Source organism: Oncorhynchus mykiss, chromosome 28 (assembly GCF_057628025.1).
Source record: "Oncorhynchus mykiss isolate SJ-2025 chromosome 28, ASM5762802v1, whole genome shotgun sequence".
Lineage (NCBI taxonomy): Eukaryota > Metazoa > Chordata > Actinopteri > Salmoniformes > Salmonidae > Oncorhynchus > Oncorhynchus mykiss.
The window spans coordinates 15,310,324-15,324,719 of NC_143049.1; the positions used below are offsets into that span (position 1 = coordinate 15,310,324).

Consider the following 14,396-nt stretch of genomic DNA (forward strand, 5'->3'; position numbering starts at 1 on the left):
GACACACACACACTGGATGCCTTACCAAGGGCAAACATTAAAGGGCCATACACCACTGGTGTAAACTCTGGTTGACACGAAGTAGACCACAAACACATACCCACATTGGATACACAATAGACACTTTTAAAAAAGGCAAATCAGATGTCTGTATTAAATATGTTTTGACTCCTGTGTGTCCAGGGTAACAGCTCCGACAGCCCCATCCCCACCTCTGAATCTAGTACCCCTAGTCGCCGCCCCCTGTCCCAGACCCCAACTCGCTCCCATCCCCACATCTCCTACTCCCCTCTGGTGTGTCGCACGCACCCTCCCTCCGGGGACGATGATGACGACAGGGGCAGCCCAGAGACCCAGAGGTGGGGGGAGGCCTCCAGAGAGGCAGGTGGAGAGGGACAGACCGGGCCAAGGGGTCGTCTCCACCACCACCAGCAGGGCTCCCCTCTGCGTCGCTACCCGTCGGAGCCCTATCTCACCCTGCAGGAGGACGAGCACAGTCCGGACCCCTCCAGGTTCATGGAGACACTGACCTTCGAGGCGGCGGTGGCCACTAGCCTGGGACGCGCTAACACGGTCAGCTCCAGCTCCAGCTCTAGCTTCAGCTCGGCCCGACGGGGCTCCAGGGGCGGCTGGCAGATCCCCAATGGACACTTCCGGAAACGCCTGGCTCAGACCGTCTCTGTTGCAGGCTGTGAGCCACTCAGCGACACAGAGGAGGACGGCCGCTGCTAGGAGGAGGAGGAAGTGGTGGTGGATGAGAGGTGAGGAAGGTGTTAGTGTATAAGATGTACTACAATATAAAAGAAAGAGGGACATTTGTCGCTCTCTTGAATTACTACTGCATACCTGTGTGATTGCAGTATGTTTGATCAAATGTGAGGGGAGGAAAAAAATTAAGAACATCCATTTTTTCCACTTCCTGCAAGTGGGATCCCTTTTAAAGTCACACAGAAAATGTACAATAAATATCTCTCCGCAAATATTTGACTGTGGTTTATTTATATTCTGACTAACAAAAGAAAGGGACTAATAATAAACCTCAATTAGCCTTGGATGTACAGAAAAGAGATGAAATAAATTGAAAGGATAGAATTACGTTGTCTGTCAATAGGTATTGTCATTTCTGAAGGTGTTTCTCTGACATTGATTTTGTGTTTCTCTTATCAGTGTATGTGGGGTGTGTGAATATGTGCAAATATAAGGAGAAACAATATCTTTGAAAACCATGGTTTTTGTAAATACCTGTGATTTGTCATAAAATTGTAATGCCACCAATACCACTTGATTGTCTGAGTAGGTTACATGGCCATAGAGAAGGTTAACTGTTGACTTATCATTAAGTTAATAAAATGTCATGTCTGTAAACAAAAAATACACACAAACAATAATTGATCAAAGCAATGTGTTTTGAAATGTAGTATTGTCTACAAAAGGAACACACTTCTTTAGTAATTATCTATTCATACGTAAACTATGTAATTCCTGTTGTAAAATGTCAAAGGAATAAAACAATGATCAATAGGACAGTTATCCACTTTATACAAACAGAAAGTGAATGGCGCACTCTTCTGTTGGGAATCTGTATGATTTATTTACATTTTTTTACCGACTTGCAGGACAATTGAAAGCAGCCAACAATATTATGAAATGTGATCAACTGTTTTTCAGAAAGGAATGCCTAAATATCCAGTGTGATTTGAAAGACAGTACTTTGCAATGAATTGGACTCTAGAGAGCCAAATGACTCAAATTACACCCAGAACATGGCTTCAGTTCATCGATGAACCTTTATTAAGTCACTAGGAAAACCAGCAGACCATTTGCCTGTCTTGGACCAACTTTCTTCTTGTAAACAAACTGTACCTGTTTTTCTTCAGTTTGTTACAATATTCCACCATTTGACGGATTCATTCCTTGTCATCTTCCAGAATCAATAACTGGCACAGAAGCAATCATGAACTTGAGTGTTCTGTTGTTCATCAATGTAGCCGTCCACATTCTCCTCTTTCTACATTAGCTTACAACATCATCGGTATGTGTCAAAGAACTCACTGCAACTGTATATCTTCTTCATTCTTTATGTCAATACTGTATGAACCATTACAGACGACAGATGTAGAAGGATGTTTTCCACACCTGTTTTCACCCGTTATTTAGAATGGTTTATTAATAATGTACAGTACATTTCTATCATATTTTCTGTAGGATTGTAAGAGACAATATCCATTTCCGCTCACAACACGCTTGAAGGATGGAATAGGATATCTCTGGAATGTTAAATTAAGGTATTTGTATTTGTTTTACTTGCCTGAAAAAGGGTAATGATTCTGTGAAACTCAGTTAACCAAAAAACATGGAGAATTGTCCTGGAATGCAAAATAGTTGTTTGGTTTATATGTGTATAATAGCTGTATATATTAATAAAAGTGTCCTCAATTGCACATACAATATGTGGCTGCTTGTCTCCATATCTGAGGTATACTAGACCAATGGTCAGAGGCTTGACATCATCTGCCATATTGTGGATTCAGAGGTACCTATCTAACTTAACACATGTCATTTTTCTTTAATGGGAGCCTCTCTAACGTAAACCAGTGTGGTATACATCAAGGCAGCTGTCTTGGTCCTTTATTGTTTTCTATTTTTACTAATGACCTACCTTTAGCCTTGAGTAAAGCCTGTGTGTCTATGTACGCTGATGACTCAACATTATACATGTCAGCTACCACAGCAAGTGATATCATTGCAACCCTTAAAAAAGAGCTGCAGTCAGTTTTAGAATAGGTGGCTAATAATAAGCTGGTCTATAATATATATAAAACTAAAAGCATTGTAATTTGGACAAATCACTCGCTAAACCCTGAACCTCATCTAAATCTTGTAATGAATAATGTGGCAATTGAGCAAGTTGAGGAGACAAAACTGCTTGGTGTAACATAGATTGAAACTGAAGTAGTCAAACATATTGATGCATTGGTTGCTAAGATGGGGAGAGGTACTGTATGTCCTCGATGAAGTGCTGTTCTGCTATCTTGACTTTAACAGTAATCTGAAGACTGTTATTTATCCATTTAACTAACCATGTTAAATTGTTACCTGATTAAATTAATAATGTAACAGTTAACTCATTAGGATCTGGGGCACCACGAGATTCTCTAAAACAATGTTGGAGGCGGCTTATGGTAGAGAAATGAGCATTCAATTATCTGGCAACAGCTCTGATGGACATTCCTGCAGTCAGCATGCCAATTGCACACTCCCTCAAAACCTGAGACATCTGTGTCATTGTGGCCTTTTGTTGTCTCCACCACAAGTTGCACCTGTGTAATGATCATGCTGTTTAATCAGATTCTTGATATACCACACCTGTCAGGTGGATGGATTATCTTGGCAAAGGATAAATATTCTCTAACAGGGATGTAAAGAAATTTGTGCACAACATTTGAGAAAAATAAGCTTTTTGTACTTATGGAAAAATTATTATTATTATTACCATTAAATTATTATTTCAGCTCATGAAACATGGGACCAACACATGTTGTGTTAATAATTTTGTTCAGGAAATATACACTACCGTTCAAAAGTTTGGGGTCACTTATGTCCTTGTTTTTTTAATTAAAGCACATTTTTTGTCCATTAAAATAACATCAAATTGATCAGAAATACAGTGTAGACATGGTAAATGTTGTAAATGACTATTGTAGCTGGAACTGGCCAATTTTTTTTATGGAATATATACATATGAGGCCCATTATCAGCAACCATCACTCCTGTGTTCCAATGGCATGTTGTATTATCTAATCCAAGTTTATAATTTTAAAAGGCTAATTGATCATTAGAAAACCCTTTTGCAATTATGTTAGCACAGCTGAAAACTGTTATGCTTATTAAAGAAGCAATAAAACTGGTCGCCTTTAGACTAGTTGAGAATCTGGAGCATCAGCATTTGTGGGTTCGATTACAGGCTCAAAATGGCCAGAAACAAAAACCTTTCTTCTGAAACTCGTCAGTCTATTCTAGTTCTTAGAAATGAAGGTTATTCCATACGAGAAATTGCCAAGAAACTGAAAATCTCGTACAACACTGTGTACTACTCCCTTCACAGAACAGCGCAAACTGTTTCTAACCAGAATAGAAAGAGGAGTGGGAGGCCCTGGAGCACAACTGAGCCAGACGACAAGTACATTTGAGTGTCTAGTTTGAGAAACAGACGTCTCACAAGTCCTCAACTGGCAGCTTCATGTAATAGTACCCAAAAAACATCCGTCTCAACGTCAACAGTGAAGAGGCGACTCCATGATGCTGGCCTTCTAGTAGAGTTCCTCTGTCCAGTGTCTGTGTTCTTTTGCCCATCGTAATCTTTTATTTTTATTGGCCAGTCTGAGATATGGCTTTTTCTTTGTAACTCTGCCTAGAAGGCCAGCATACTAGAGTTGCCTTTTCACTGTTGACATTGAGACTGGTGCTTTGCGAGTACTATTTAATGAAGCTGCCAGTTGAGGACTTGTGAGGCGTCTGTTTCTCAAACTAGACACTCTAATGTACTTGATCTTTTTCCGCAAAATCTCAGTTTCCTTCTCCAGTGAATGCCGGTGATCTGGGCTTGGTCAGTTGTCTGTAGTATCTCCCTCCCGCGCCGAATCATTGAAAAAAAACTCTTTGCCTATTCTGAGGTGAGTAATTGCAGTTCTGATGTCCAGAAGCTCTTTTCGGTCATAAGAGACGGTTGCAGCAACATTATGTACCAAACAAGTTACGAACAACGCGAAAAAACAAAAAAAATAGCAATAGTTCTTCCTGACTGTATGAAATAACACTATCCTGCCGATAGAGTGTATATAATCCCAAATCTAATATAGATTTTCTGGGCTAGCAATGTAAGAAATAATACTGCAAAGTTTCCTATTGACTAGAAGTGAGGCAGCCCTCTCTGTCGGCACCATCAGCACTTAATGATTCTCTACCCTATACTCTACACTACACTATACTTAATTGTTTTGTTACATAAACTGAAATTAGGTGAACTATTAGAATTTTTGCATTGAAGAAATGGCGGAGCGATTTCTGCATAGTGCATCTTTAATTATTAATTATTAATAATCTAATATAGATTTTCTGGGCTAGCAATGTAAGAAATAATACTGCAAAGTTTCCTATTGACTAGAAGCGAGGCAGCCCTCTCTGTCGGCACCATCAGTACTTAATGATTCTCTACCCTACCCTACCCTATACTCTACACTACACTATACTTACTTGTTTTGTTACATAAACTGAAATTAGGTGAACTATTAGAATTTTTGCAATGAAGAAATGGTGGAGCGATTTCTGCATTCGTGCATCTTTAATTATTAAGCAAGTGAGGAGTATTTGAGAGACTGTGGAATTTAGTCAAGAAAAAAATGATATTTTTTTATACCTGAGGCTTATAATATAGGTTAAGTAATGCTTAGGTTGTTATGAGCATACTGATAATAAGTGTGATGCACGTGACATTCTGGTAAACTGAGAAAAAACACAATTCATTGAATTGTCCCTGTTGAAATTCAAGGTGTCTATGCATATTCATGAGGCTAGAATAGCATCCCACACACCATTGAATACAGGCGGTTGACGTCAACACCCTTATCGAATATTGAAAGTATATTCAAATAACGAGATGTATCCTCCAATCCAGAGAGGAATGGGCGGGAGCTTGACATCCCACTGTTCCGCTCTATGGACAGCGAATCCCATTGTTAGGGCGGAGTCACAAGCATCTTGTCATTATGTCCAGGATCTCTGATAATATTGCTAGCCAGACAGTTATTTGTTAATTTTTTCGCGAAGTCATTGGTCGATATTTGTACAAAATATTCATTTTCTATCGCTTGATGTTGTTATGGTAGTTGCTTTTTAAGTGAACGTTTTACATTTAAAATCGTAGACCGAGGAATGAGTGATATTCATTTAGGAATAACATGCTAACATTAGCTAGCTAGCCGAAGTAGCTAACGTTAGCTACTGTTATTATCTAGCTCTTTGTTTTGACTGTGATGGTCTGATGATGTTGAATAGCTTGGAAAGCTGCTGGGGCTCGATATAGTATTCGTATGAACAGACATATTATATTTTAATGGGTTGTTAAACAGTAGTTAATGTGTAATACCGTTACTTCTGTAACGAGTGGAGGATACATGTGGTTGTAAACTAACAATAGTAAGTTTACAAGCTAGCTTCTATAGCTAGCTAAACAACGAGGGGCTGAGAAGAGGACATGGGCAATTGTCTCAAATCGCCGACGTCGGACGATATATCTTTGCTTCACGAGTCTGACAGAGGAAGTTATGGGGAGGCAGACGCGGATTTGGAGCCACCTCCGCCTTACCAGGTCAGACTTGATATTAACTTAGCTAGATAGTTTTATTAGTTATTTAGCTAGCAAATGTTAGCCAGTCACTGGTGTGAAGTAGGGTTATGATAATTGACAGAATCATGCAAAACCCAGGGTAGGGGGCAAATGCATTGAACATCTTGGGAATCTGGTCAAAACATTTTCTGATTTTTAGCTAGCTGGTTGATGTTATTTCTTTTGTACTCTTCCAGACCATTTATGACTCATTCATCTAGCTCGTTATAGTTATAGTTTATAGTTGCTGTCAAATGTATAGTTTCAATTTGACTTCAGATTAGCCCGAATGAAATATTTAAAGACCATGGGAAATAATAGGTTTTGAATATTTTGAAATATATATTTTACCTTTATTTAACAAGGCAAGTCAGTTAAGAACGAATTCTTATTTACAATGGCGGCCTACCCCGGACAAACCTGGACAAGGGCCAATTGTGCTCAGCCCTATGGGACTCCCAGTCACGGCCAGATGTGATACAGGCTGGATTCGAACCAGGGACTGTTAGACTATGCATTGCCTTAGACTACTGCGCCACATGGGAGTCCATAGTGCATGAAAATTATTATTTTCATAGCTAGGTATTGGAACTGATTATGGGTCTGAGTTTTCATATTACAATAGTTTAACAAACCCAGTTTGTTAAACACAAAGGAAAAATCACACACGCAGCACTTTTGTTGCCCAAATGCTTTTCAATCTCACAAAAGTGTTCCTAACAGGCTTGCCAAGAATGTCCAGAATGGGCAGTTTTTGTCAACTGCTTTATCCACGGCAGGGTGGATAACAGTACAACAGTATCTATGGGCTTAAAAAGCCTAAATGAAAAACTTTAGCTGACATGAAATTTCTGACAAGTTAGAAATAGCTCTCTAAGGTATGCAATGACAAACATGACAAGAGGAACTGATGATGCACCGCCCAGTTTCAAAATTGCACCCTGTGCATTCTACTATTACAACTAGATGTCATCTGGCATCAACTTTATCAATTGAAACCAATATAAGCCCAGCCACTCTTATAGGCAGGGTGAAACCGAGCTAGGAGGGGGTCCCATCCCACCTCACGCATACAGTGATTGATAAAACACTGGGTTGTGCAATCAGTCCAGTTGAGTTGGCCTGTGTATTGACTCTCCTCTGTATGTGTGTCTTTTCTCCAGGAGCAGGCTCACATGCCGGTGTACCACCCCACCCCCAGCCAGGCCCGCCTGGCCACCCAGCTGACTGAGGAGGAGCAGGTCCGTATCGCCCAGCGTATCGGCCTCATCCAGCATCTTCCCCGGGGCGTCTATGACGGAGGCCGGGACGGCTCCGAGAAAAAAATCAGAGAGTGAGCATCTGCATACCACTGTTTTTATTCTTTGATGTTATTGATAGAGATCACTGATCATGTGACCTAACTAGGTAAAACTTCTGCCCTAGCTGTAACATGTAACTGTGTGTTTAACATAACTAGTGCCCATGGTTTTTCCTGGTCAGGTAATGTGCTCAGGAAAAATATACGACAGACTCTAATCAAAACTACTATTCATAATTGTATATAACCCATTTTCTAGGTGTGTGATATGTATGATGGACTTTGTGTACGGGGACCCCATCCGGTTCCTGCCCTGTATGCACATTTACCACATGGACTGTATAGATGACTGGCTGATGAGGTCCTTCACCTGCCCCTCCTGCATGGAGCCTGTGGATGCTGCCCTGCTTTCCACCTACGAGACCAACTGACCCCTAAGACAACCCTACCCCATTATGATGAGCTCCGCAAAGCCGCACCCCTACACACACACACACACACACACACACACTACAACCATCACAGACTTCTTACAGCGCCACCTCCACCAGCCCCAACAAATACATACACACGCTGCCCTCCTCCCCTCTGCTTTTAACTTTGGGATAAAGAGTAGCATGGTGTCTTGGTCGGTGATGACATAGAGAGAGAGAGAGAGAGACTATGCGAACACTAGTGATTAACAATGAAAAGACTTTGACCCATCCGCCCATCACCTGGAACTGGCTCTGAACTGAACAGGCTGAGTCATGGAGGACATAGGAGGACAAGCATGCAAAATATGTTTGTGTGTCTGTGGTGGACTGGGTTCCTGAGCCAGCTGTTGAATACAGTAGGCCTGGGTTGGTGATGTTATGGTGGGAAGGAGGAGGAGGGGGCTGTTACCGTAGTGATGGCTCACTGCAGTTCCACTTGAGCAGGTCTCGGTGGTATCCCATCCCAGCATTTTGTTCACCATGATTAGTAGCTGGAAATGGGATTGGATAATTCTCTGTCGTCTGAATTTGTCCACCAGGAGGTATCCTATCAGATTCCTCTAAAAGCCACAGCTGGCAACACCATGACATGACTCATCTGTCTTCTAAAGTCTCCAAATCCTGCACTCTGAATATGGCTTAGTAAGGGTAAAAAAGCCCCAGGAAAGCCGGCATGGTGGCGTAATAATCGGTATCTCTCTATGGACTGAAGCTTACCCTGTTTTAGTGTTACAGTTGCAAAGTAAAATAAGTTACAGAGCATAGTATTCTTTAGGCTTACAACAAAGTAACTATAGTATGCACATACACAGTGCAGAAATCACCCAAAGTCCATCCTTTATTAGACTATGTACTACATGCATTGGCTTTTGTTTTGCCATTCAGATTTACCATTCGAAATAGCTCCACTGCCATTCCGAATGGCCTAAAGAAGTGTATGAGCTGTATGTCAGTCACCCTGTGTAAGGTTCATATGTTTTACTTTTAGAGGATTAACATAGCTGTCAGCCAATGTAAAGGGCTCGTTTGTGCATGTGGTGGAGGATCAGTCTAGAAGTTAGGAATGCTTGCACACACATTAAATCTGATCCCGAGATTTGCACTTTACTTATAGGACATTAACGGAAGCATTATGTTAATATATATCTATATCTATAACCTTGCACTTTTCAATATTATTTATTATTTTTGCAGCACAGAAGTTAGGATTGATATTGATAATGGTATCAATGCTACCATTGGTCACTTATCACATTAAAGAAAAGCTCAATAGCTGAACATATAGTCATGAATTGTGTGATTCAGTAGAGTGAGTCTCTGCTTTGTTTTGCTTGTCTTGATCCTAGTGTGTGTTTTTGTGTGAAAGCGACTGGGAGAAGGGGAGACAATAAGAATAGTGGAATTTCTTCCCTTAAGTACTTAGCTTACTTATCTGTATTTTCAGTCTTCTCCCACAGTCAATACATCATTGCGCAAAAATACGTTCTGGCTGTTTTTACATACACTATGATTTCCTTTTTTGTTTGTCGCTTTTTATATATATATATATGTATGTTTGTAACTGCTGCTGCGGTGAATTATTTCCGTTAAATGTTTAGTTTATATTATAATGATACCCTTTTCTGTATTTATGTTTGCACTGGTGGAAAAAGTACCCAAATTCATACTTGAGTAAGAAATAAAGATACCTTAATAGAAAATGACTCAAGTAAAAGTCACCCAGTAAAATACTACTTGAGTAAAAGTTCAAGAGTATTTGGTTTTAAATATACTTAAGTACCAAAAGTAAATGTAATTGCTAAAATATACTTAAGTATCAAATGTAAAGTATAAATCATTTCAAATTCCTTATATTAAGCAAACCAGAAGGCACCATTTTCTTGTTTTTTAAATTTACGGATAGACAAGGGCACACTCAGACATAATTTACAAACAAAGCATTTGTGCTTATTGAGTCTGCCAGATCAGAGGCAGTAGGGATGACCAGGGATGTTCTCTTGATAAGTGTGCGCATTGGACCATTTTCCTGTCCTGCTAAGCATTCAAAATGTAACGAGTACTTTTGGGTGTCATGTAAAATGTATGGAGTAAAAAAAAACATTGTTTTCTTTAGGAATGTAGCGAAGTAATAGTAGTCAAAAATATAAATATTAAAGTACAGATACCCCAAAAAACTACTTAAGTATTACTTTACACCACTGGATGTTTGTATATCTCCTACCTTTAGATGTATTGTTTGTCATTGTGTTTGTAGGAGATAAAAGTTTTGGCCATTAGAGTTTACACTGGTTTTGACTATGCATCTGCAAAACTCTGTCCCAGAGATATAAAGTGCAAGAGGGAGAAGATTTACAGTGCATTTGGAAAGTATTCAGACCACTTGACTTTTTCCACATTATTCTACAATGGATTACATTTGAAAAATCCCCCATCATTCTACACACAATAACCTGTTTTCTCTTTGTCATTATAGAGTTAGACATTTTGCAAATGTGTGTATGTGTATATATATATATATATATATATATATATATAAAAACAAAAACCTTATTTACAGTTGAAGTTGGAAGTTTACATACACCTTAGCCAAATACATTTAAACTCAGTTTTTCACAATTCCTGACATTTAATCCTAGTAAAAATTCCCTGTGTTAGGTTAGTTTGAGCACCACTTTATTTTAAGAACGTGAAATGTCAATAATAGGAGAGAGAATGATTTATATCAGCTTTGATTTCTTTCATCACATTCCCATTGGGTCAGAAGTTTACATACACTCAATTAGTTTTTGTTAGCATTGCCTATAAATGGTTTAACTTGGGTCAAACGTTTCGGATAGCCTTCCAAAAGCTTCCCACAATAAGTTGGGTGAATTTTGGCCCATTCCTACCGACAGAACTGGTGTAACTGAGTCAGGTTTGTAGGCCTCCTTGCCGCATATGCTTTTTCAGTTCTACCCACAAATGTTCTATGGGATTGAGGTCAGTCCTTTGTGATGACTTTGTTGTCCTTAAACCATTTTGCCAGAACTTTGGCAGTATGCTTGGGGTCATTGTCCATTTGGAAGATCCATTTGCAACCAAGCATTAACTTCCTGACTGATGTCTTGAGATGTTGCTTCAATATATCCACATAATTTTCCTACCTCATGATGCCATATATTTTGTGAAGTGCACCAGTCCCTCCTGCAGCAAAGCATCCCCACAACATGATGCTGTCACCCCTGTGCTTCACAGTTGAGATGGTGTTCTTCGGCTTGCAAGCCTCCCCCTTTTTCCTCCAAACATAACAATGGTCATTATGGTCAAACAGATATTTTTGTTTTATCAGACCAGAGGATATTTCTCCAAAAAGTACGATCTTTGTCCCCATGTGCAGTTGCAAACCGTAGTCCAGCTTTTTTAATGAGCGGCATTTCAGGTTATGTCGATACAGGACTCGTTTTACTGTGGATATAGATACTTTTGTACCTGTTTCCTCCAGCATCTTCACAAGGTCCTTTGCTGTTGTTCTGGGATTGATTTGCACTTTTCGCACCGAAGTACGTTCATCTCCAGGAGACAGAATGCATCTCCTTCCTGAGCGGTATGACGGCTGCGTGGTCCCATGGTGTTTATACTTGCGTAATATTGTTTGTACAGATGAACGTGGTACCTTCAGGTGTTTGGAAATTGCTCCCGAGGATCAACCAGACTTGTGAAGTTCTACAATTTATTTTCTGAGGTCTTGGCTGATTTATTTTTATTTTCCCATTATGTCAATCAAAGAGGCACTGAGTTTGAAGGTATGCCTTGAAATACATCCACAGGTACACCTCCAATTGACTCAAATGATGTCAATTAGCCTATCAGAAGCTTCTAAAGCCATGGCATCATTTTCTGGAATTGTCCAACTATTTAAACACAAGTCAACTTAGTGTATGTAAACTTCTGACCCACAGGAATTGTGATACAGAGAATTGCAAGTGAAATAATCTGTCTGTGAACAATTGTTGGAAAAATGACTTTTGTCATGCACAAAGTAATGTCCTAACCGACTTGCCAAAACTATAGTGTGTTAACAAATTTGTGGAGTGGTTGAAAAACAAGTTTTAATGACTCCAACCTAAGTGTATGTAAACTTCAACTGTAAATAAGTATTCAGATCCTTTGCTGTGAGACTCGAAGTTGAGCTCAGGTGCATCCTGTTTCTATTGACCATCCTTGAGATGTTTCTACAACTTGATTGGAGTCCACCTGTGCTAAATTCAATTGATTGGACATGATTTGGAAAGGCCCACACCTGACTATATAAGGTCCCACAGTTGACAGTGCATGTCAGAGCAAAAACCAAGCCATGAGGTCGAAGGAATTGTCCGTAGAGCGCCGAGACAGGATTGTGTCAAGGCACAGATGTGTGGAAGGGTACCAAGAACACAGTGGCCTCCATCAGTCTTAAATAGAGGAAGTTTGGAACCACCAAGACTCTTCCTTCAGCTGGCCACCCGGCCCAACTGATCAATCAGGGGAGAAGGGCCTTGGTCAGGGAGGTGACCAAGAAGCCGATGGTCACTGCCAAAGCTCCAGAGTTTCTCTGTGGAGATGGGAGAAACTTCCAGAAGGACATCCATCTCTGCAGCACTCCTCCAATCAGTTCTTTAGGTTAGAGTGGCCTGATGGAAGCCACCTCTCAGTAAAAGGCACATGACAGCCCGCTTTGAGTTTGCCAAAAAACACCTAAAGACTCTCAGACCGTGAAAAACAATATTCTCTGGTCTGATGAAACCTAGATTTAACTATTTGGCCTGAATGCCAAGCATCACTGCTGCAGGAAACTACAGGGACTGGGAGACCTGTCAGAATCGAGCGAAAGATGAACGGAGCAAAGTGCAGTGATCCTTCATGAAAACCTGCTCCGACGCGCTCAGGACCTCAGACTGAGGCCAAGGTTCACCTTACAACAGGAGAGCGGCCCTAAGCCAAGACAACGCAGGAGTGGCTTCGTATAAGTCTCTGAATGTCCTTGAGTGGCCCAGCTAATGCCCGGACATGAACCCGATCTAGCATCTCTGTAGAGACCTGAAAATAGCTGTGTAGCGACGCTCCCCATCCAACCTGACAGAGATTGAGAGGATCTGCAGAGAAGAATGGGGGAAACTCCCCAAATACAGGCGTTCCAAGCTTGCAGCATCTTACCCAAGAAGACTGGAGGCTGTAATCGCTGCCAAAGGTGCTTCAACAAAGTACTGAATACTTATGTAAATGTCATACGTTTTTTATTTTTAATACATTTGCCAAAATGTAAGAAACAGTTTTTGCTTTTGTTATTGTGGGGTATTGTGTGTAGATTGATGAAACAATTGAATCAATTTTAGAATGAGGCTGTAATGTAACAATGTGGGAAAAGTAAAATGTTTTTTTTACATCTTTTGCTTCTTTTTTTTGTTCAGGAATCTGAAAATAAATGTAATCTTGATTTTTGGAAGGCCATATTGAATCTGTATAAAATAAACCAGAAAGCACACACTTGGGTAATCCCTGAATTATTGTGTGTTCTGAGACTGTAGTATCTTTTTGTTACACCAGATGGTAGTACAGTGTCACAGTGTCACATTTCCCCTTTAAAGCTAGCTCTATCAACACAGTACATACAGTATATCTTGCTCCTTTGTTGTTTTTTTAGCTGTTATTATCGTGGCCATGGTGTTTGAAAGTCACTTGCCATAGGCAGCCCAATTCAGATTTTTTTTTTAATTGGTCTTTTGACCAATCACATAAGATGTTTTTCAGAGCTGATCTGATTGGTATGAAGACCAATTAGTAAGAAAGAAAAGAAAATCAGAATTAGGCTGCCTGTCGAGACATGGCCAGACAGTTTTGTACAAAGCCAGGCTTTATGGCCATGATCTGTGCTTTTACAAAGAGGATTGGCAACATGCCTGTTTGTTCCTCAGATTAGGTGTTTGACCCAGTTAATCGGTGTGATCAGCTTAATTTAGCAATGTTTCAATGCAATCACCTGAAAAGCTTAGGCTAGCGGGGCTAATGTCATGATACGTAGGCAAGATTACATTAGGCAACGTCAAACAAAACATGGGCTCTGTCAAAAGAATTACTCTAGCTGCAACATGCTAACATGTTTGTACTTTTCCTTGAAACTTAATACAATCATGATAATATATGCCATTAAGCAGACACTTTTATCCAAAACAACTGAATGCATACAATACACCTAATCAGATTTTCTATGGCAACAGCT

At 40.1% G+C, this 14,396-nt stretch overlaps 2 protein-coding genes across 3 annotated transcripts in view; both read left to right on the forward strand.

Moving 5' to 3' along the window:
* The window catches only part of LOC110508606 (voltage-dependent R-type calcium channel subunit alpha-1E), a 94,339-nt gene extending 91,898 nt beyond the window's left edge, over positions 1 to 2,441 (forward strand). For both annotated transcript variants that reach the window (XM_036966537.2, XM_036966538.2), the window contains one exon: positions 184 to 2,441. In XM_036966537.2, coding sequence (XP_036822432.2) covers positions 184 to 732 — 549 coding nt within the window. In that variant the 3' untranslated portion in view covers positions 733 to 2,441. The remainder of the gene's footprint in view (positions 1 to 183) is intronic.
* A 3,290-nt stretch (positions 2,442 to 5,731) lies between these two features.
* LOC110508607 (RING finger protein 11) lies at positions 5,732 to 13,663 on the forward strand. Its single transcript, XM_021589258.3, has 3 exons — positions 5,732 to 6,367; positions 7,549 to 7,718; positions 7,945 to 13,663. The coding sequence occupies exons 1-3, from the start codon at positions 6,254 to 6,256 to the stop codon at positions 8,114 to 8,116; spliced, it is 456 nt and encodes a 151-aa protein (XP_021444933.1). The 5' UTR covers positions 5,732 to 6,253; the 3' UTR covers positions 8,117 to 13,663.
* The last annotated feature ends 733 nt before the right edge of the window (positions 13,664 to 14,396 follow it).

Bases quoted from the DNA above. Each gene is read 5' to 3' on its own strand.
- LOC110508607 (XM_021589258.3), top strand. From the start codon at position 6,254: ATGGGCAATTGTCTCAAATCGCCGACGTCGGACGATATATCTTTGCTT. The intron at 6,368-7,548 runs GTCAGACTTGAT...TCTTTTCTCCAG, and splicing joins AGCCACCTCCGCCTTACCAG to GAGCAGGCTCACATGCCGGT. The intron at 7,719-7,944 runs GTGAGCATCTGC...CCCATTTTCTAG, and splicing joins TCCGAGAAAAAAATCAGAGA to GTGTGTGATATGTATGATGG.